The sequence below is a fragment of the Rana temporaria genome, chromosome 4 (genome assembly GCF_905171775.1).
Source record: "Rana temporaria chromosome 4, aRanTem1.1, whole genome shotgun sequence".
NCBI classification, from domain to species: Eukaryota; Metazoa; Chordata; class Amphibia; order Anura; family Ranidae; genus Rana; species Rana temporaria.
In genome coordinates this window covers 240,610,257-240,632,175 of record NC_053492.1, presented here as the reverse complement: position 1 = coordinate 240,632,175, position 21,919 = coordinate 240,610,257, and the positions used below count along the sequence as shown (strand labels likewise).

At 44.4% G+C, this 21,919-nt stretch overlaps 1 protein-coding gene across 2 annotated transcripts in view; it reads right to left on the bottom strand.

The window, feature by feature from the left end:
- ZNF292 (zinc finger protein 292) overlaps window positions 1-21,919 on the bottom strand; it is a 110,633-nt gene that overhangs the window by 74,162 nt on the left and 14,552 nt on the right. Inside the window, exon 1 of one of the 2 annotated variants that reach the window (XM_040350069.1) lies at window positions 15,155-15,512. The exons of the other annotated variant lie outside the window; for it this stretch is intronic. Within the exon in view, the coding sequence (XP_040206003.1) occupies window positions 15,155-15,331 (177 nt within the window). The 5' untranslated portion in view covers window positions 15,332-15,512. Of the gene's footprint in view, window positions 1-15,154; window positions 15,513-21,919 lie in introns of those variants that run through there. 2 annotated transcript variants of the gene reach the window in all.

Below are 21,919 nucleotides of genomic sequence, written 5' to 3'. Positions count from 1 at the left end.
GCACCCCTATTGGCTGAAATGCAAAATGTTGTATACCTACGTGATTTTGCGCAGCCGAGCCGACCTGCCGCCGTATAACCGCAGCGGCTGGTCGGCTAGTGGTTAAAGGCTCAGGAACCCTTTGCAGGTGTTATGGCTTAAAGCGGGAGTTCACCCATTTAAAAAAAAAAAAAAAATCTCCCCTTAGCTTCCTGCTCGTTCGGTCTAGGGGAATCGGCTATTTATATTAAAATATGTGCAGTACCTACCCGTTTTCGAGCTGCTTCTTCTTCTGTCGCTTCCGGGTATGGGTCTTCGGGAGCGGGCGTTCCTTCTTGATTGACATTCTTCCGAGAGGCTTCCGACGGTCGCATCCATCGCGTCACTCGTAGCCGAAAGAAGCCGAACGTCGGTGCGGCTCTATACTGCGCCTGCGCACCGACGTTCGGCTTCTTTCGGAAAATCGTGACGCGATGGATGCGACCGTCGGAAGCCTCTCGGAAACCTGTCAATCAAGAAGGAACGCCCATTCCCGAAGCCCATACCCGGAAGCGACGGAGAGGATGCGTCTCGTAAACGGGTAAGTACTGCACATATTTTAAAATAAATAGCCGATTCCCCTAGTAATAACGAGCAGGAATCTAAGGGGGAAAAGTGCCCTCTAAGGGTGAACCCCCGCTTTAATTAGCTGATTAGAGTGGGACACTGAGCCTAGAGATTTGCACCTTTTCACAATATTCTATTGTGGATTTGGGGTTTTCATGAGCTGTAAGCCATAATCATCACAATTATGATAAATCACGGCTTGAACTATCTTTCTTTACATGTAATGAGTCTATCTCATATATTGGTTTCACCTTTGAAGTTGCATTAGTGAAATAAATTAACTTTTGCACGATATTTGAATTTTTCGAGTTTCACCTGTATAAAACTATGATATAGAATACATATATGATTTATTTTTATATACTAGTAATGGTGGAACTGCGATAGTATGGTGGGCAATCTGACACTTTGTGGGAACCAGGGACACCAATACAAATACAGTGATCAGTGCTAAAAATATAAATTGTCCCTGTACTAATGTTACTGATTTAGGGCGATCGAGGGGTTAAATGTGATGTGTGCCTTACAGTGCTTGGTGCATTCACTGTATGAGCCACAACATTTGTTAGACTAAAGCTGCTTATAAACAGATTTCTTTCATTCAGCCATAAAATGTCAGGTTCCTTCATTGATGCTTAATGAGGATGGATGTATCTACCCTGCTGGCTATTGTATTCTGACAGCCAGCATTTGTGACTGTCAGAATACCCCAACAATGACAGCAGATGACTGGCTAAAGTCACGGTTAGGCTGACAATTTACCACTGCAAGTGTTGCTGGCAAGGCAACCGAGCTATTGAATTGCAACCAATCCAGCAGGAAATGGCCAAAATCTGTATGGCCAGCTTTACAAGGACAGGTGTGTATGTTGAGAAAAAAAAAAGTAATACAATTATATATATTTAACGACTTCAGCCTGGAAAGATTTACCCCTAATGACCAGGCCATTTTTGCAATATGGCACTGTGTTGACTTAGCTGACAATTGCGACGCCGTACCCAAACAAAATGTACATCCTTTTTCCCCCACAAATAAAGCTTTCTTTTGGTGGTATTTGATCACCTCTGTGGTATTGGAAAAGTTATAGCAAAAGTTATAGCATCTAGAAAATAGGGGAAGGATTTAGGGACTTTTTATTGTTTTTACTAGTAATGGCGGGACCAGCGATTTTTAACCACTTCAATACCCAGCCATAGAAATATGACGTCCACAGATGGGATCTACCATCCTGGGTGGACGTCATATTACGTCCTGGGCTTTGTCGGGCGATATCTGAATGATGCCTGCAACTAGAAGGTATCATTCAGATTACCTGTCATCGACCTGTCTTCTGTCATCGATTTTGCGCACGATAAGAACGATCATAGCGTCAGTTCCGCCGTTTGATCGTTCTTGTAGGCGGCGGGAGGGGACGTTGTCCCCTCTCGACGCCATCCGGTGCTTCTCCGGGCTCTCTCGTGCCATCGGGGGTCCGGAGAAAGAATCGTCCGGCACCAGTGTCTTATCACATGATGAGCATAGAGATGACTGGTAAGCAGATGGTCACCAGTCATCTTTATGACCGTCGGAGGCCTGGGCACGATGTGATGACGTCATGCCCAGGTTTCCAGAAGTAAACAAAGCTGCGATTGCTGCTAGTAAGCATGAGATCAGTGATTTATTTTTCCAGATCTCATTCTTTCCAGCCTGGAAGAGAGATGTGGGGTCTTATTGACCCCGCCTCTCTCCCTTAAGAGGACCCGTCACACACCATTCCTATTACAAGGGATGTTTACATTCCTTGTAATAGGAATAAAAGTGATAAAAAAAGAAAAAGAAAAATTTAAAAATGCCCCTCTCCCCGGGAGCTCGCGTTTAGACGCAAACGCACACGCAAGTCCCGCCCACATATGTAAACGCTGATCAAACCACATATGTGAGGTATCGCCGCGTGCGTTAGAACGAGAGCAACAAGAAGCGATTCAGTTCGCATGCGCCGCGCTTTATAAGTTTTTCATTCATTCATTCATTTTAGTACTAGAACTCCTCTGTAACTCTAAACTGGTAACCTGTAAAAATGTTCTAAGCGTCGCCTATGGAGATTTTTAAGTACTGAAGTTTGGCGCCATTCCAAGAGTGTTCGCGATTTTAAAACGTGAATGTCAGGTATCCATTTACTTGGCGCAACATGTTTCATAGTTTACAAATAAAATTGGGCTAACTTTCCTGTTTTGTTATTTTTTAATTCATGAAACCATTCCCCCCCCCCCCCCCCCAAAAAAAGGCGTTTGAAAAATAATTGCGCAAATACTGCGCAAGATAAAAAAAAGTTGCAATGATCATCATTTTATTCCCTAGGGTGTCTGCTAAAAAAACAAAAAAAAAAAACATATATAATGTTTGGGGGTTCTGAGTAATTTTCTAGCAAAAGGATGATTTGTACAAGTGCAGAACAGGGGAATGCCTTTGTAAACAAGGCATTCCCCTATTCTGCCTAGTGACACTGTCACTGATGACCGTTCCCTGTGATCGGGAACGGTCATCAGTGACGTGTCACGTGTAGCCACACCACCTAACAGTAAGAATCACTCCCTAGGGAACACTTAACCCCTGCAGCGCCACCTAGTGGTTAACCCGATTACTAGTAAAAATAAATAAATGCCATAAAACAGTCCCCTATTTTGTAGATACTATAACTTTTGCCCAAACCAATCAAATGCTTATTGTGATTTTTTTTTACTAAAAATATGTAGAAGAATACGTATCGGCCTAAGGCTGCATTCACACCTGAGCGTTTTGTCGCCTGAAGCGCGACGCTCAAAGACGCTAGAGGGGAAAAATAACATTCTCTATGGAGATGGTTCACATCTCCAACGCAAAACGCCGAACGCCTGAATTTCAAACAAGTCCCGGACCCTTTTTTGACGTGCGAATCGGGCGGCTTGGGCGTTTTACATTGATGCCAATGACCTGTACAAAACCGCGGGGAAAAACGCTGCGTTTTGTCGCGGCAAATCGCGGTAAAAAACGCTGCAAAACGCCTACGTGTGAATGCAGCCTAAACTGGGGAAAAACTTTATATATATATATATATATATATATATTTTGGGGGATATTATAGCAAAAAGAAAATATTGATATTTTTTTCAAAATTGTTGCTCTTTTTTGGTTTATAGTGCAAAAAAAAAAAAAACGGCAGAGGTGATCAAATACCACAAAAAGAAAGCTATTTGTGGGGGGGAAAAAAAAAAACGAAGAAGGACATCAATTTTGTTTGAGGGGCCACGTTGCACGGCCGCGCAATTTTCAGTTAAAGCGGCGCAGTGCCGAATTGTAAAAAGTGGCCCAGTCATTGACCACCAAAAATGGTCCGGGGCTGAAGCGGTTAAAAAAAAAAAAAAAAAAAAAACACATTAAAAATTGTGCGCGCCCATGGAATGGCTACAAAACTACAGTGCATGAATCCACAGGCAAAGCTTTGAAAGCCTTTACAACAGGGGTGTCCAAACTTTTTTCAAAGATGGCTAGAATTGATGAAGTGAAAATGCGTGAGGGCCGACTATTTTGCCTGACATTCTTTGAACCATTACAATTCGGTCTAAGTTTGTTCCTCTGAGCACAAATACATTGCCCAACAAGAATTCTCTTGCCTTTGTGGCGGTGTGTGGTAAAGAGATGAGCTTGGGCATTTTATTTGGATATACTGTATATATTTCTTTTGTGGCCCCAGCGAATCCCAGAGCGCTGCTCAGGACTAAGGATGAGCTTGGGCATGTCATTTGGATATACCGTATATATTGGCGTATAACACGCATGGGCTTACCATTGCAACCAACGCAGCCTCACCATTGCAACCAACGCAGCCTCACCATTGCAACCAACGCAGCCTCACATGTGCCATCAGCGCAGCCTCACATGTGCCATCAGCGCAGCCTCACATGTGCCATCAGCGCAGCCTCACATGTGCCATCAGCGCAGCCTCACATGTGCCATCAGCGCAGCCTCACATGTGCCATCAGCGCAGCCTGATCGATGCCCATCTGCAGCCTCGGCGGGCAGAGAGAGGGGGGCGGGACAAGTGCTGGCAGATTACAAACAGGATGATATCTTGTTTACTGTATGGCCTCTTTAATACAAAGTTCCGCCTCCTACGATAGACAGAACAGTCATCCAATGGCATCCCAGGAGACGGACTTCCAATACAGAAGCTGCTGAGTAAACAGGAGATTCTCTTCATGTAATCTGACAGCGCTTGTCCTGCCCCTCCAAGGCAGCGCCGATAAATACGGTATATAAAACAATGTATATATCCAAATCCACAGGGGGCCATGTTAAATCAACAGAGGGGCCGCATTTGGCCCGCGGGCCAGACTTTGGACATGCCTGCTTTACAGGCTACCAATTTAGAGTTAAAGTGGTCTGGCACTAGAATTATCGATTTCATTATGATGTCTGCAGCGATACCTCACACGTGGTACATACACGTGCCCTATTCACATGTCCAATTGCACAGAGGGTGCTTTAAATATTTACATTTCTTTTATAGGGTGTGAGGAATCAACTTTGAACCCCCAAAACTCTCCCTCTGCCCTCCAAAGCAGGCAAACAAAAAGTTACTAAATCCTCGTTGCTTTCAGTTTCACATACCATAAAGACGACCGCGGGGATGTTCCACCTCCTTTTTGGAAACTGACTGCCCAAAAAGGTCATGAGCTCCCCAAAAGAATAGGCGTGCAATGGAGGTTCCTGAATCCCAGCATGCACTGGGAAATAGAGAACTAGAACAGTGCAGCTCCAGTCACTTCTTTTGCAACACCATTTACTTTTATGTGTAGGCAAAAAGCATCAAGCCAGCGAGCAATATTGACAGCATCAGGCAGGAGCAGAGGCATTGGCAAAGCTTTTTGTGTTGGCAAAGTGTCAATGCCAGCAAGAGTCAGTACATGGAAGTGACGGTGCCAGCAAGTGTCATTAAAGTGATTGTAAAGTAAACATTTTTCAATAAAAACAAACATGTTATGTTATAATTACCTGCTCTGATACAGTTGATTTGCACAGAGCAGCCCGGATCCTCCTCTTTGAGTGCCTCTCCTGTGATCCTGGCTCCTCCCTCCTGTCAAGTGCCCCCACAGCAAGCAGTTTGCTATGGGGGGGGCACCCAAGCCAAGTCTCAGCTCCCTGTGTCCATTCAGACATGGCCCCTCTCTCCTGATTGGCTGACAGCGGGGAGAGTCAAAGCGCAGCTGTTGTGTCTCAGCCAATCAGGAGGGAGTCTTGGACGGCCAAGACACTCGTAGACATCGCTGGACAAAGAGTGGGCTCAGGCAAGTATTAGGGGGTGCTGGGGCGGCTGACGCACACAGAAGATTTTTTTTCTTAAAGCATAGAACGTTAGAGCTACTGCGTGTGCCCGGCGGCCGCTATGTCCGCCAGGCACCCACTATCGCTCCTGACAGACAGAATAGAGATCTGTCAATGTAAACAAGACAGGGGTGTGGAGACATTTCTGTTGTGCATAATGCTTAGGGACGGCGATTGGTCGTCTCCTCCATGCAGCCCCATCCCCTTACAGTTAGAAACACCCCCTAGCGAACACATTTACCCCTTGATCGCCCCCCAGTGTTAACCCCTTCCCTGCCAGTGACATTTACAAAGTACAATGTTGCAGTACTGCTATATTTTTTTTTTTTTTACAAAAAAACGCCATAAATCTATTCCCTATTTTGATGCCGCTATAACTTTTGCCCAAACCAATCAATATTCGCTTATTGTGATTATTTTACCAAAAATCATTGACACGCAGCACGGAGACTGTCACCACACCGCACCGCCTGAAGTCTATCCAGAAAAAAAAGTTAGTGATGGCACTGTTTGCAGTGATTGCACTGGGCGGCAAGTTCAGGCACAGAGAGGGGGCAAACTCAGGCACAGAGAGGGGGCAAGCTCAGGCACAGAGAGGGGGCAAGCTCAGGCACAGAGAGGGGGCAAGCTCAGGCACAGAGAGGGGGCAAGCTCAGGCACAGAGAGGGGGCAAGTGATGGCACAGTGAGGGCATGTAATGTAATGGCACAGTGAGGAATGTAATGGCACAGTGAGATTTGAAAAAGTCTGTTTCTGTCAGCGGTTCTGGCTACCCCTCAGCTTCCAGAAAGACTAGTAAGAAGGGGGTACTCTTATACAGTGAGTATATCCCAAAACCAACATTTTTCCTGGAAAATTAGGGGGGTCGTCTTATACGCCGAAAAATACGGTACACATGTGTGTATTTTTATACATTTATGTAATTTTACAAAATTGTGTGTTCTTTTATATTTTATATAATTTATATTTACATTTATGTATTAGGTTATATATTATATATATATACACACACACACACACACCTTTTGTGTATTATATACTATACTATATCATATTTAATCTATGGGCTTGGCATAGGTCCTGCACCCCCTGGGCCTCATGTAGAATAGTTTTAGCCCCCGCTAGTATGTTGGGGTAGTGCATCCATACTAGCCATCAAGGCTTTGTTTTATACATTTGGGATGCACCCACATTCTAGTTTCATTTATTGGTACACATGCACATATGCCCTCCATGACCTGCCCCTGCAAGCTATAACAAAGCCACTGTCACAGAGTTCCTGTTGTGGCAGTGGCATCAATAGGTACTTTACTATTATTTTTAGGACTCTGGATAGGATTGTAGTTATTACTATTACTACTCTATTTATATTTTAATTATATCCCAAACGGCACAGTGGCTGGCTGATTCATAAAAGTATAAGAAAAGTTTGGCCCCATGGAGTGCAAAAACTCTAGTATAGCCATCTTTTTTTATTATTAGTGACATCTCACTAGTCATTGTAGTTACTTTTTCAGCAAGTAGGAGTCCACTACTAGTTGCTCTCTAGTGTCTGGACCTCACTATAATGGCGGCGATGCGGGGGGTGCCTGTCCAGCGATCTTGGCCCACTTGTCACAAGAGTGACATGCGGGAGGGCGGCGTTGGCAATGACGCAGGTCTCTGGCACCAGACTATGCAGAGCGCAGATTGATCTGCTTGCGCTCCACCTGCTAGGCACAGTACGTCCGCTATGGCCCACGCTGGTCTACTCCTGTGCGATGATGGCGCTTCATCCAAAAGGTAATCCATGAAGGCAGTGGGTTCCTGGGTCCATACATGTGTCATACATACACGCAACATTGCCTGTGACGCTTCTGCATTTTCGCCGGTCTCTATGAACTATGTTAGTATCATGTTACACCACTTATATCAGTAAGAACAACACTTGGGATGTGTTGATGATATTATAGGCATTTGTAACACCTGTGTTACCATTACTATTTATCTTTGACATGACCATTGGATAGCAGCATTATTATTATTGGTGTTATTATCATGCAACATTCATTATTCCCACCATTACCATTTTTATTAACTTTTTGACCATTATCTCATTTTATCTAGTTTTGCACTCCTTGGTTGCCTTTCTGCTTTAGTTGTTCTCCCCTGTTAGTACCATCATTAATACTACTACCCTCAACATTGTGTGTGTGTAATATATATATATATATATATATATATATATATATATATATATATATATATATATATATATATATATATATATATATATATATATATACACACACACATACACACACACGTTATGCAAGATTACACTCATATAGTGGGAGGAGTCTGGGGCGTTTCCCCTTGGCTCGTTGTCATGGTGCATGGTCATGTGGGCTTATGGGCTGTGTGTATATAAGGGAGGCCTTTTGTAGGGTGCTTTCACTGCTGGGCTCTGATGAAGAGGCATAGAGCTTCGAAACGCGCAAGCCGGTGGCGACTCCCTTCACATCCTCTACGATCAATCGGAGTATGGTTTGACGTCATCTCGTTGTAGCTTATGTTGACTAAGCTTTACTGCAACTTTTTCCCCCCCCCACTACATTTGTGAGTAGGCCCTGTATATATTTTTTAATTTTATTAAAATCATTTAACGGTAATACACTAGGCTGTTGCGCCTTTGTTTTCTTTTCTAATTGACAAATATGCCTGCCATCACACCACATCCTAAACACGCCTCAATGCTGAGCATTTCCTCTACATCACTTTCCCTTCAAGCACTTCATCCAAGAAAAACACTTTCATGGGCATCTAACCATGTTTCCAGACACTGTGCACCTGCTTCTACTCACATGTCAGATTTTGACAGGCAACTGTTCTCTGTACACTCCCTGCATCCACTTTTATAGGCTGACTTGCCTATAGTTTCATAGTAAATGCACATTTGCCAGAAAAAAAATGTGATTATATGAATGGGCTGTCAGTTTTAGAGCTGGAGGAAGTGTCATTGGACTACGAGTGTGCAGATTATTACACTCAAAATCCATTGAGAACTACAAGTTTGTCTGCTGTAGTGGCAGACTGGTACTGTAGTTCATGCATTCACAGATCCCAGTGAATGATGCGGCTGTACAAACAGATCGCTATGAATAAATGGCATAGTTTTGGGGTTTGTTTTGAGGGTGGGAGGGGAGACATTTGCACAATGTTACACCCAAAATACAGGTGTAACATGGTGCAAAGATGATCTTAACCTTTAACTATGACAGGGGACAGGTATTTGAATGTGAGCTGTAAGTAGTAATCAGAAGCCACAAAGATTCATAGCATCAATGGTGTAGTAAAAGATACATTTTTAAAGAAACTGTATGCACAAATGTCATAAAAGAATTAGTGTTAAAATGTAAAAATTCTATTCTTTTAAATCTGCAAGTTTTACAAAAAAATCCTGATAATCCTGCCATAAAGCTCTTTACCTAGAACAGTAAACCCCCCCAAAAAAAAAAACATATTTCAGCTTAGATTTGATGGCTGAATTAGTTTCCCTTTTTAGTATTTCTTCTATTCTCATCTAGAGATCCAGCCAGCAAGTCTGTTTTCCTTGCACAAACTCCACCAGAATGCATCAGTTTACATGAGTGAGACAAACCACTTAACACTGGCAGCGGTGATTAACCACTTGAGGATTACCTACCGCAGATATACCCACTGCAGCTGTGCTACCAATCACAAGCCAATCAGCATGTCCCAATGATTTATAGCCGTAACCTGCTGATTGGCTGAGCGAATGACAGAAGAGAGCCCTGTGCCGTTTTACCTCTCTTCTGTCAGCGGCGATGTGCAATGCAGGGGGTAAAAACCGGCACATGGCTAAGACCCCTTTCACACTGAAGCTTTTTAGCGTTAAAAATAGCGCTCTTAAAACGCTCTCCATGCATCTCAATGGACCCTTTCACACCGAGTCCTGCAAGCAGCATCTTTGGAGCAGCTTTTGAGTGCTGAAAAAAAAACGCTCCAAAAACGCCCCTCTCCATTGAAATTAATTGAAAAGCGCTGTAAAGACGCCTTACCCTTTCACACAGAGGCACTGCAAAAACGCCCTAAAACTTTAGGGTCTTAGTGGTGCTTTACCAACACATTGGGATTGCAGATGAGACTTCGCTCGAATAACGCTCCAGTGTGAAAGGGGCCTTAGTGAAAACATTACACAACACACATGACTGCCACTAAACGTTAAAGTAGAACTATAGGCAAAGCCATATTTTTTTTGTTTTTTAGGTCATTTTGAATAAAACAAAGGGATGATTATAACCCCTCAGATTTTTTTTCACCATCCTAGATCAACGATTTCCCTTCACGTCCTGCCCCATAGCCAAGCAGGAAGTGAGAAAAAATCCCTGCAAATTAAGGGAATCCCTAGGGTACCCCCAGGTCACCAGAACTAGTGTCCCTATTGGAAGATTTCTCCTCTACTACTTTTCTGGGGACAACCCAAAATGCAGGATTTTTTTTTTTTTACTTTCACTTTCAATGATAATGAAAACAGAGGGAGTGAATATCCTTAAATGTGGGCACAGACAGAAATAAAAAACTGTGTGACCAGCTCTAAATTAAGCTGATTCACACAGGCCTGGGGCGGGCACAGTCTGGATTGCAGAAGGGTCCTGTGCATCTTTGGGTCTGGTTCAGGTGAGAATCCAGGCAAAAATTTGGACCCAGTAAACAGGGACGCATCGGACCCCAAGCTGTGAATCACGGCTGCACATATGTGAACCCAGCCTTATAAAGTGTGAGATGGTTTAAATTTCTTAGTGGTTTTAAAATCTGCAGATACATTTAAAGGGCTTGTAAACCCTCTAAGGAAAAAAAACAAAAAAGTATATATATATATATATATATATATATATATATATATATATATATATATATATATATATATATATATATATATATATATATATATATATATATATACACACACACATACACACATATACACACACACACACACCTTTAGTTCGTTTTGCACAGTGTGGCACCGATCTTCTGGGGTCCCCCAGTGGCTCTCGCGGCTCCTCCTCACATAGGTAAACCCCCTAGGAGAAGCGCTCTCCTGGGGGCTTATTTTGTGGGAGCGCTCCCGAGTCCAGCATTTGTGTCTGACGGACTCTGCCCTGCCCCTCGTGTCATTGGATTTGATTGACAGCAGCAGGAGCCAATCGCTACGCTGCCATCAATCCATCCAATCAAGAGCCAAGTACCCCAGGAAGAGAGGTACAGCGTGTCTCCGCCGAGGGATCGGGGGGCGGGGGGGTCAGTGTCAGAAAAGGTGAATAAAAAAAACGAGGGGTTTACACCCCTTTAACACTCCCCCCCCGACTGACAATGTTGATGTGCCTCCTGTGCTAATTCCTCCAGAGTTGTTTCTCACAAATACAGGTGGGTATGTAACTGGCCAGATCACCAGGTGAAAACAGAATTAAGCCAAATAAAATTAAACAGATGCAACCCTCAGGAAAAATGTCTGGCAAGTTGCAATATATCACAATTTTGGATTTGGGTTTAATACCTCTTTAAGGACTTTCTTCTAGAAGGTAACAGTCCCTCTTTCCAAACTCCACTGTCACATAAGTTTCCAACCATGTTGTGGTTTTAACACATTACATTAAAGAGGATCTTTGCACTGTATTAAAAAAAATTAAGACAGCAGCTTCAAATACCGTAGCTGCTGACTTAATAAAAGGGGACTCACCTGTCTAGCACCATGCTCACCCAAACCGCTTCTTCACCAATCTTCGGGCCCCCGACGCCAACATGGTTACTGTAGGCAGCTGGCTGCAACTCCTTACGTTTCAGTCTGCTGTCCACTGTGCGAGCCAGCTGCATTTTGTGAATTTTCCTGCAGCCTTCTGGGGCCTGCGACATGCCCTAGATGGTTGCATGGGGAGGACTTCCTGTGGACTGCCGCAGCAATTTGACAGACGGTGGGAGCCGGTACTCGCTCCCCACTCCTCTTCCATTTGGGACTCTTTATGGGGGGGGGGGGGGCGGGGTTGGGTACCTGGCTGTGACAAGTACCCACTCCCGCTTTTGGTCAGATCGCTGCGGCAGTCCATCTGAAGTTTCCCCCCCGAAACCTTCTGGGACATGTCACAGGTCCCAGAAGGCTGTGGGACAATTCACAAAAAGCAGCACAGCGAGAGGAGGGCATAAAGCAGAACTTTCCCTTCAGGGTGAAATTCCACTTTAAAAGGATAAGTTCACCTTTTGTGTTACACCCATATTCAGGGTGCAACATGTTACAAACGGACCACCCGCCCCCTACCCTGATCTGACAGCTAGCAGGGATTTTCTCCCTGCACGGTAACTGAGCAAGGCTCCGCTAGCCCACCTACATCACTCATTCAGTGTCCTGTGAATGGAAAACTACAGGTCCGGCAGCTTGTAGTTCTCAATCAACTACCACGGTACTGCGAGTTCATTGAGTCTTCCTGTCAGAATGCATCGGCTTCCTCATGCGAGGAAGCCGATACACTGACAGATCTGCAGGGGACCTGCATGGCACCAGCAATCTGCTGAATGCTGGTGCAATGCTTTACAAGCTCCTGCAAAAAAAAAAATAAGAGGTACATTTTTTTTTTACTTTAACACACCAACCCTGAGAAATAGCACACATCCATTGCTGGAACGCATGCAGGTACACACGATTTGGCAGCAAATCGGATACTAGCGTTGTACCGATTCTAAGCATTTGCACGAGTACGATACTAAAACTGATACCAGTTCACATATGTGCAGGCCGGTTTTCAGTGCAATGTCAAAGCCCGGTCCGGTGCCGTTCAGCGGTTCAGGATTTGAATTTGACTGAAATCGCACTGCAGCCGGCCCGCAAATATGTGAACAGGCTCAAAAAAAAAAAAAAAAGTTTTTATGTAAGATTTAAACTAGCCATGAAAACCTGTCAACACTAAAAATAGGTATTGGCGAATACTTGAGAAAAAGTATCAATACTTGGTCTTAAGGCCCATACACACAATCTGACTTTTTGACAACAAACCTCCGATGGACCTGTTTTTGCAGACAATCCGACCGTGTGTGCGCTCTATCAAACAAACTTTCACTTTTTTATTGGACAAATATTCGCTGTGAACAGACAAACTGTCCGGCAACAAATGTCCTACATCGGCTAATCTGATCGTGTGCACACAAGTCCATCTGACTAAAGTCCAAAGTACAAACATGCATGCTCAGAACCAATGCTAAAGATCAGACAATAGCAGAAGTTGTCCAAAGGGTGGCGGTAAAGAGAAGAAAAACCACGTAGTATGTCTATTATGTCACTACGTTCGTGTTTGTTGGCTGAAAAAGTCCTACCGTTTGTATGCATACCAAGTTCACGGACAACGCCCTTTGGAGCAAAATCCACAGAAAAGTCAGTTGGAAGTCCGATCCTGTGTATGAGGCTTTAAAAACAACAAACATGTAAATCACTGCCAGCCCCTCTATTATAGCTAGACATAACACACTGTACAAGCGTTTTAATAAAACCAGGCAGGTAAATACCTTTTTTAGAGCCATCTTCAGGCCGGTCACGTGACTCACGGCCGCACTACACCTCCAATCCAGGCCTACTGCAGAAGGGGCCGAAATCTCCCTTTGACATCAGCCGGGGAGGTCACGTGGCCTGCAGTAGGCCTAAATCGGAGGTGTAGAGTGGCCGCCAATCACGTGAGCAGCCTGAAGATAGCTCTGAGAAGGTATTTACATGCGTCAATTTAATAAAACACTTATACTGCGTGGTTATGTCTAGAGTTAGTTAGTATTTCTACTAACCGAGGGGGGGGGGGTCGAAGACAGAGCTGACCACGGTGGTCAGGGCTCAGCAGCCATGATTATCGTGGTCAGCTCGCAGAGGGAGACCCAGGAAGTGGCAAGATCAGCCAGGTTTTTTTTTTCTGTTTGTTTTTTTAGAGGAGAGGCATATTACACAGCACAAGCACTGTGCTGTGCTGTGTAATCTGCTTCAAGGGAACAGGAACTCTTTTTTTAGGGTTACAAACACTTTAAAAAAATGGTATTGGTGCATCCCTATTAGATACAGTTGATCGTAGCACTGATATGCAACAAAGGATAAGGACTCATGCACACAGTTGCAATGTGCTGTATAATGTAAAATTATATATATATATATATATATATATATATACATACACACACACACACACATATACACACACACACACATACATATACATACACACATACACACACCCCTGTATATATGCCACCTGTACAAATTACAAGATACAGTTGGCCCACATATGAACAGCTCTTGGCATAAACATGCATCCAGGGGTATACACCTGTACAGGTTAGTGCCTGGAGGTGTGTATTGGGAGATTCATATCCTACAGTTCTTTGGCACAGGTGATGACATGTTCCTGGGAGCTGAGATACAGCCATATTTTATATTATACAGTCCATTACAGTAATGTGTATACGCTGTTAAAAAGGTAAAAGCATTTTGATCTGAGCTGTCAAAAGCAGAAGCCACAAAGGGAATCAAGGCAACAATGAATACACAAAATCTTAAATAAAAGCTCATTAACCACAGGAGGAAACATCACGTCCTCTGCATGCTAGAATGTCATAAAAAGAGGGGGTGGGGGTCTATAGATAATCCCCTTAGTGTCTGCATAGAAGTGAAAGGAGGGGGGTGTGAGCCATTCCCTCTCCCCAATACAAGCCATTTGAATGGAGTGTGGTAGCAAGGACAGGCCTTCCCAGAATCAGATCCATCAGAAAGGGAAGGAATGGATGAAATCGTTGTACAATAGCAGGCAGCACGGTTGCAGATCGTCCAGCATGCATACATGCCAGTGCCTAGCTCCAGACAGAAGGCGGGCGGCTGCAGATCAGAGCGGGGGGGCGGGGAAATGGAGAATGTTGACTGACTGTCACACACATATATAGAGGGGACACTGAGGCCAGGCAGGTCATGCAGCCGGTACTGTACAATGGGAATACATGCATGCCTGGAAAGGCGACACAGCTCGGGGCTGCACGGGAGGTGACAGGCCTCTACATTTGTATGGAGCATGTAAACACACAAAGAAGCCTGTGATCCCGCCCAGCTCACCCTCCACCATTACAAAAACAGGGAGCCCAGCAGTCCCCATGACAGGCAATGATGGCCGCTCTACGAACCCCTCCTGCTCCCCTCACCGAGTCCTCTCACCTGACAGAAGCGCTGGCAATATTCGCTGGCCGCCTGTACGGCCTCGTCCTCTCCTCCGCCGGCTCCCGCCACCCTCAGCTGCCCCTCCAGTTCCTGTAGCCTCTCTTCCAAACGGGGCATTTCGGCGGCCAGGTCCGGGCAGGAGCCATTCTCCGCCTCGGCCTCCCCGTCCGCCATCTTCACACCCCGCTCGGTCTCGTACACACCAAACTCTCGCACACACCGCTACCGCCGCCGCTCGGCGTCACTATCCACAATGCCACGTTCCGACGTCGTAGCGTGCACGTCGTGATGGGGAGGGTCACGCTGAGCGGACCGGTGTTAGGACACACGGGCCCTGTACACACTACACAGCGAGAACTCAGCTCTGCCTTCTCATAGGACAGGAAGAGAGAGAATACCGCTCAATTGCCACAGAGACTAGCAGGAACACATGACTTATGTCACACAGGGAAGCCCAATAATGTGCTATACATACATGGGCACAGGCAGCAGGGCGTGTAGGGAAGGGTTACACCAGGGCATTACAAGGTGTAGGGGCCCCTGACAGCACCAAAGGGCCACACATAACATTTTATATGTGACAGAAGCCTGTCAGAGACATAATACAGGAGACGGCTACATCACCGCCACTATGCGTTTGTTTAGACTTGGCATAAAATGTGCCAAACGCTCCACCTTAAAGTGGAAGTAAACCCTCCTATCGTTTTCAGCCAAGGAAGCTGCCATCTTGGCCTCTGTTTGATCTTCATCTGCCATAGTGCTGCACATGTGATCAGTTATGACACCAGACATTGGATGGTTTGACAGCGCAAGCAATTTGCATACCTCCCAACTTTTTGAGATGGGAACGAGGGACACCTATCAGCAAAAGTATGCAGGCATAGGACACACCCCTTGCCACGCCCACCCTTAAAGGAGAATTGTACAAAAAACAAGATTGGTTAAGCCCAGAAGTTTTTTTTTACCAATACTATTCCTTTATATTGGCTATTGGAATTTACAAATGCAGCAATTTAGAAATCAGATGAACAGTTTAGCACTGGGAAACATTTTTTGATAGATAAAAAGTACATTTTATATACATCTATATAGATCAGACTAAAATGAGGAGAAAAGAGGGACATTGCTCCAAATCAGAGACAGTTTCTTGAAATCAGGGACAGTTGGGAGCTATGAATGTGACAGTTAGGGCTCATTTACACTTGCTTTGGCTTCAACACACACTGATTTACACTTGCTTCAAAACAAGGCTTCGGACAGGCTTTGTTAAAACTCTCTGAACGCCAGTCAAAGCTCCTGTCACTAAATAAAATGGTTAGCTTACAGTCCTGTTTACACCTTGCTTTTGCTTTCGCTTCAAAAATTATACCCCATGTAACTTCAGTAGTGCTTCAAAGCCTCCATAGAAGTCTATGGCAAAGCTCGCTCGAAGCACCACCAAAGGCTCATCGAAGCTTCACCAAAGACTCATCGAAGAACCAAGCAAAAGCAAGGTGTAAACAGGACTGTAATCTAACCATTTTATTTAGTGACAGGAGCTTTGACCGGCGTTCAGAGATCTTTAACAAAGCCTGTCCAAAGCTTTGTTTTGAAGCACTACACTTACATAGTTGCCAACATTGTAAAAATTTTTATAGGGATACTTTTTTGTCAGTGGGCGCAGTCTTTCTATAATTAGGGGGTGGGGCATTCATTTGTAGGTGTGACGTAGTGGGGGGGGGATTAAAAATGCAGCGCGTGAAACATATCTTGGTGTAAAAAAAAGTGTGGTTTAAGCTAAATATTGGGCGTGGCTTAAAGGGGCGTGACTCAAAAGGGGTGTGGTTAGTGTCGCTTCTGTAGCTTGACGCTCACCGAATTACAGTGCTACTCCCCCTCCCCCCACACCGCTAAGTAAACAAAGTGGCACGGTCATTGGGGAGACTACTCTGCCCCTATGACATCATCGGGTGGGGTCTCGGAGGGATGTCATAGGGCGGATCACCAGGTGACCATGCCCCTTTGTGTGTCAGACAATGGTAGCGGTCATGTTTAGTTGCCGGTGCTCATTGCGATTCATGAAGGATGCTCGGATACGGGTCAGGTTTTTTTATTTTTGGTATGGGATTCCTCTTAAAATAGGGTGACCAGACATCTCCGGTTTCCGGGGACAGTTCCCAGATTGAGGACACTGTCCCTGGACCAAATCTCTCCCCGGATTTAATTTGAACCGGGGCTGGGGCAATTTCAAAGACAGTCAGTGCAGAATTGATAAAAAAAATCTGAATATTACACCCCAGTTTCGCCGCTCCTACTAGGTTATCTGTGCCCCTTTCTGATGATCATGTGCGGGTCGGAGCAGAGGGAATATTTCTTCAGTTTCGGGTGCATGCCCTTTCAGCTCCGCTCACATGTTCTTCTGCCTTAGCTAAAGTCCCGGCCAGCTGCCTGCCTGCTTATCGCCTTGCCTTGAGAAAAATAACAAGATGCGCTAAATACATACAAAATATAATACCAAAACAACATGTAACAAATCAAATGTCCATAAGTGAAAGTGAAAAAAAATTTTTTGTGGAAAAAGTCCTTAGAGGGACGGCAAAGCTTCTATCCACCCGTAGAGTGAAAAAAGAAGATGAACCAAATGATCCACAAATAAGTCCAAGGCTAAGAGGTGACTATCCCGAAGCAGTGATCCACCACCAAGAGCTAATATAGCCTCTTACCGGATATCCGGCGGTCTCTTAACTAAAAGAGGACCCCAGAAAGCATGTCAAAGATGAACCGTTGGAAATCAGATTGCAGGTGGGCTGAGCTGGAAACCAATCTTTATCTCATTCCAGTGCTTGCGAACTCGATCAACTGTCATTGAGTGTTCCTCAGAAGGAGATGCTGCCTCTCTGGAAGCTTGAAGCTTGAACTTCAAGCTTCCAGAGAGGCAGCATCTCCTTCTGAGGAACACTCAATGACAGTTGATCGAGTTCGCAAGCACTGGAATGAGATAAAGATTGGTTTCCAGCTCAGCCCACCTGCAATCTGATTTCCAACGGTTCATCTTTGACATGCTTTCTGGGGTCCTCTTTTAGTTAAGAGACCGCCGGATATCCGGTAAGAGGCTATATTAGCTCTTGGTGGTGGATCACTGCTTCGGGATAGTCACCTCTTAACCTTGGACTTATTTGTGGATCATTTGGTTCATCTTCTTTTTTCACTCTACGGGTGGATAGAAGCTTTGCCGTCCCTCTAAGGACTTTTTTCACAAAAACATTTTTTTCACTTTCACTTATGGACATTTGATTTGTTACATGTTGTTTTGGTATTATATTTTGTATGTATTTAGCGCATCTTGTTATTTTTCTCTATGCTATCACTGTTTCACCGTACACAGTAAGGTGCAGCTTATTTTTTTCACACTAGTATTCTTTAGGAGTACTATCACATTGTATTAGGACTTCATTAGCGCAGTTGCTCCCAATTTCTTTTCCATATCGCCTTGCCTTCCCTGGTGGAGGGATCTTCCTCCGCTCCCCACCCAGTAGTAGCAGGGGCCCGGAGAGTCAGACTTGACAGGCTCTGATGGGCAGAAAGTCGCTGATTGCCGCCATTAATGGTAAAAAAAAAAATATGTCCCCAGATTTGATTTAAAAAATCTGGTCACCTTACCTTAAGAGCGATACCAGACCAAAGGGCTTGGTATAGATTTTGGGGGGGTGGGGCACACTTTTTTTTGTTTGTTTTTTTGGCATGGGGTCCCCTTCAAATTCGGGAGGGGAACCAGCACGCTGTTTTTTGTTTGTTTTTTATTGTTTTTGTTTTATGCTCTTGTGTTTACTTTCTGCTGTCAGCGGAAAATCCACCACTGACAGCAGAGATAAGTCACTGGTTGCTAGGATGCTGGGGGATGCCTGCTCCTAACTACCAGCACAAATCGCACAAAAAACGCATGTAAAACGCATGTAGGACAACCCAAAATGTTGGATTTACTTTTTACTTTCACTTTCAATCATAATGGTAAACAAGACAAATAGAGAGGGTGAATCTCCCTAATGGGGGCACAGACAGCAATAATAAGTGACAGGTGTTCTAATCCCTCTCCACTCTATCCAAAGCAAAAAAAGTTTTTCCTTTAGTTGTACATTAATTACCGCTAATCTGCAAATTATCAGTAATTCTTTAAGAATCTGTCACTGTCATAGCAGATTCCTAAAGTGATAGTTAGAACTGCCTGAATTTGTCACCCATGTCAGTAATGTTATCCAAACTTGCCTGAATGAAGCACCGGCAGTTCTAAAGGGATCTACTGCCAGAAAACTGTTGTTAAGACTTTATTGAATTCCCCAGTTTATGGCTCCATTCATACGATAATCTACAGCACATCCAGCCACGATCACAGCAGATACACGCTGGTTGCGTAAACAGTCATTAGATTGTACAGGCTCAGCTGCCCCAGCTATTCACATACATCTGTCAGTTCAAACCACTGGAATTTGAAGCACATGTAAACTCTCATGACAATGGAGCCTTGGTTGTCATCAGGACAATTGCAATATCTAGTATGTCAACTCTCTAAGATGGGAATTCTGTTCACTTTTGAGAGACTTTCTGTTGTGTCTCCACGACGGGAAGTGACAGAAAATCTCTCCAGTGAAACACAGAAAATAATAACTAAAAATAGTAAAAGAAGCTTAAAAGAAAAATATGGTCAAAGCTTGTTTGGTCATACTTCTTATGTGGGTCACGGGAGCACACTTACTTTTACACTAATGTGACCCACTGCCAGCTGACAAACCTGCTCCAGTTTCTGAGAGTATCCTGACAATAATGTCAGGATCCACCCAGATTTCTGACCAGCAGCTGACTCAGGCTCTCAGTGTTTGCCACTGAGAGCCTGAGCCAGATGCTCTTGCCCCCTTCACTGCCTGGCTCCAGTGAGCACTGGAGGGGCAGAGCACAAAGTGGTGACTGATAGTTACCACTCTGTGCTCAGAGCAGACCCAAGAACTGAGAGATCAGTGGTCTTGTGATTGCTCAATTCTCATGCTTAGAGTCAGCAAGGGACACAGCTGCAGCATCAGAACAATCCTGCAGTATGGATTTTTATTTTTAGGATTTCCACACTTCTCCTTTAAAGTGGTTGTAAACCCTTACATGGATGAAACAAATCCTCCTACATAAGTTTCACCTGTTTATCTGCAGCACTCTCTCCTGTACAGCCCCCCTAAAGCATACATTTTACACATCATTTCTGAACCCCAGAAGGCAGGGGATGGGGATCTGATGTTCACACATACTGCACAGAATAAAGCATGGATCTGAGTGCAATCTGAGACGTGACTGGAGGGAATTGACACACCCCCTTCTACACACCCCCTTCTACACAGTCTCGTAAGGACACATGCAAAGACATGCATAGCTGAGGCTGTCAATCACCTTCTGTGTGTTAGAGGAGAGCTGTCAACTGAGATTGCTTGGTAAACAGAAATCACACTTGGTGCTTTGGATCATTACAGGTGCACAATATAGAAGGGTATGCTTTGTTCAATTTTAATTTCGGAGGTTTAGAACTACTTTAAGCCCTGGTTCGCACCTAAGCATTTTGTAGCTTGAAGCTTCAAAGCTGCAAAATGCTTAACACACTAAAATCCTCTGCTTTTAAATTGTGCCTGTTTGCACATACATTTTCAAGCATCTAAAGCTCACTGCCTGAAGCTCAGAAACACACAGAAAGGTACATGAGCTAATTGTGAAGTATAATGGGGTGTTTTTGGCACCATATAATTCAATAGGAGCACCTGAAAAATGCCTGAAAATTAGGGTTCAAATTATTCCACAGCCTTGGGACCCATTGATGTTTTTATCTGGAACTAAGCAAATAATACGTCTTTCATTCCTTCCTCCATTGGAATGTGTGGGCTCTGTTTACATTTGTAATTGCTGTGATGACACAAGGTACAGAGCCTCTCGGATCGACTCTGCACACTGTCATCCAATGATAGCTCAGAACACTGCCAATAATGGGCACACTGGTCACCTGATTGTGATTTCTGCAGCGCCATTTATAAATGGCGCTGCAGGTATATGTAGTCACCACTTCGTCATTTATAAACAAATATCATTAGATAAGTGATTAGGGACCATTCATACTGTATACATGGGGCTGTGGTAGGATGCCTTGCCCAATGCAGTCCCAACACATAGACAAGGCAATTTGCATTATGCCATATTGGATATCCAATGGATTTCAGCTTGTCATTGCAGTGGGCCTGCATTGAGAAAAACATGTGTGAATAGGCCCTTTATGACATTATGACAGTGGCAGTCCATTTAAAAAAAAATCATGTTTGTCGGTCCCTTCTCTATTTATTGATTTATTGAGTGCAGAAAAGGAGCTAGCCCTTCTTCGCTGTATCAAAAACAAAACAGAAAGTGTTAGGCTGCATTCACACCTAGGCGTAGGCGATTTGCGGCGTTTTTTTTACCACGATTTGCCGCGACAAATTGCGGTGTTTTTTACCGTGATTTGCCGCGACAAATGCAGCGTTTTTAACCGCGGTTTTGTATAGGTCATTGTCGGGTATGGAGAACGCCGAAGGCCCCCGATATGCCGCGACAAAAAAGGGCCCGGGACTTGTTTGAGCTTCAGGCGTTCGGCGTTTGGCGCGGAGATGTGAACCATCTCTATAGAGAATCATGTTATTTCTCCCCTCCAGCGTATTGTAGCGTCGCGCTTCAGGCGTTTTGTCGCCTAGGTGTGAATGCAGCATTAGCTGGCATTGACTATGTCAC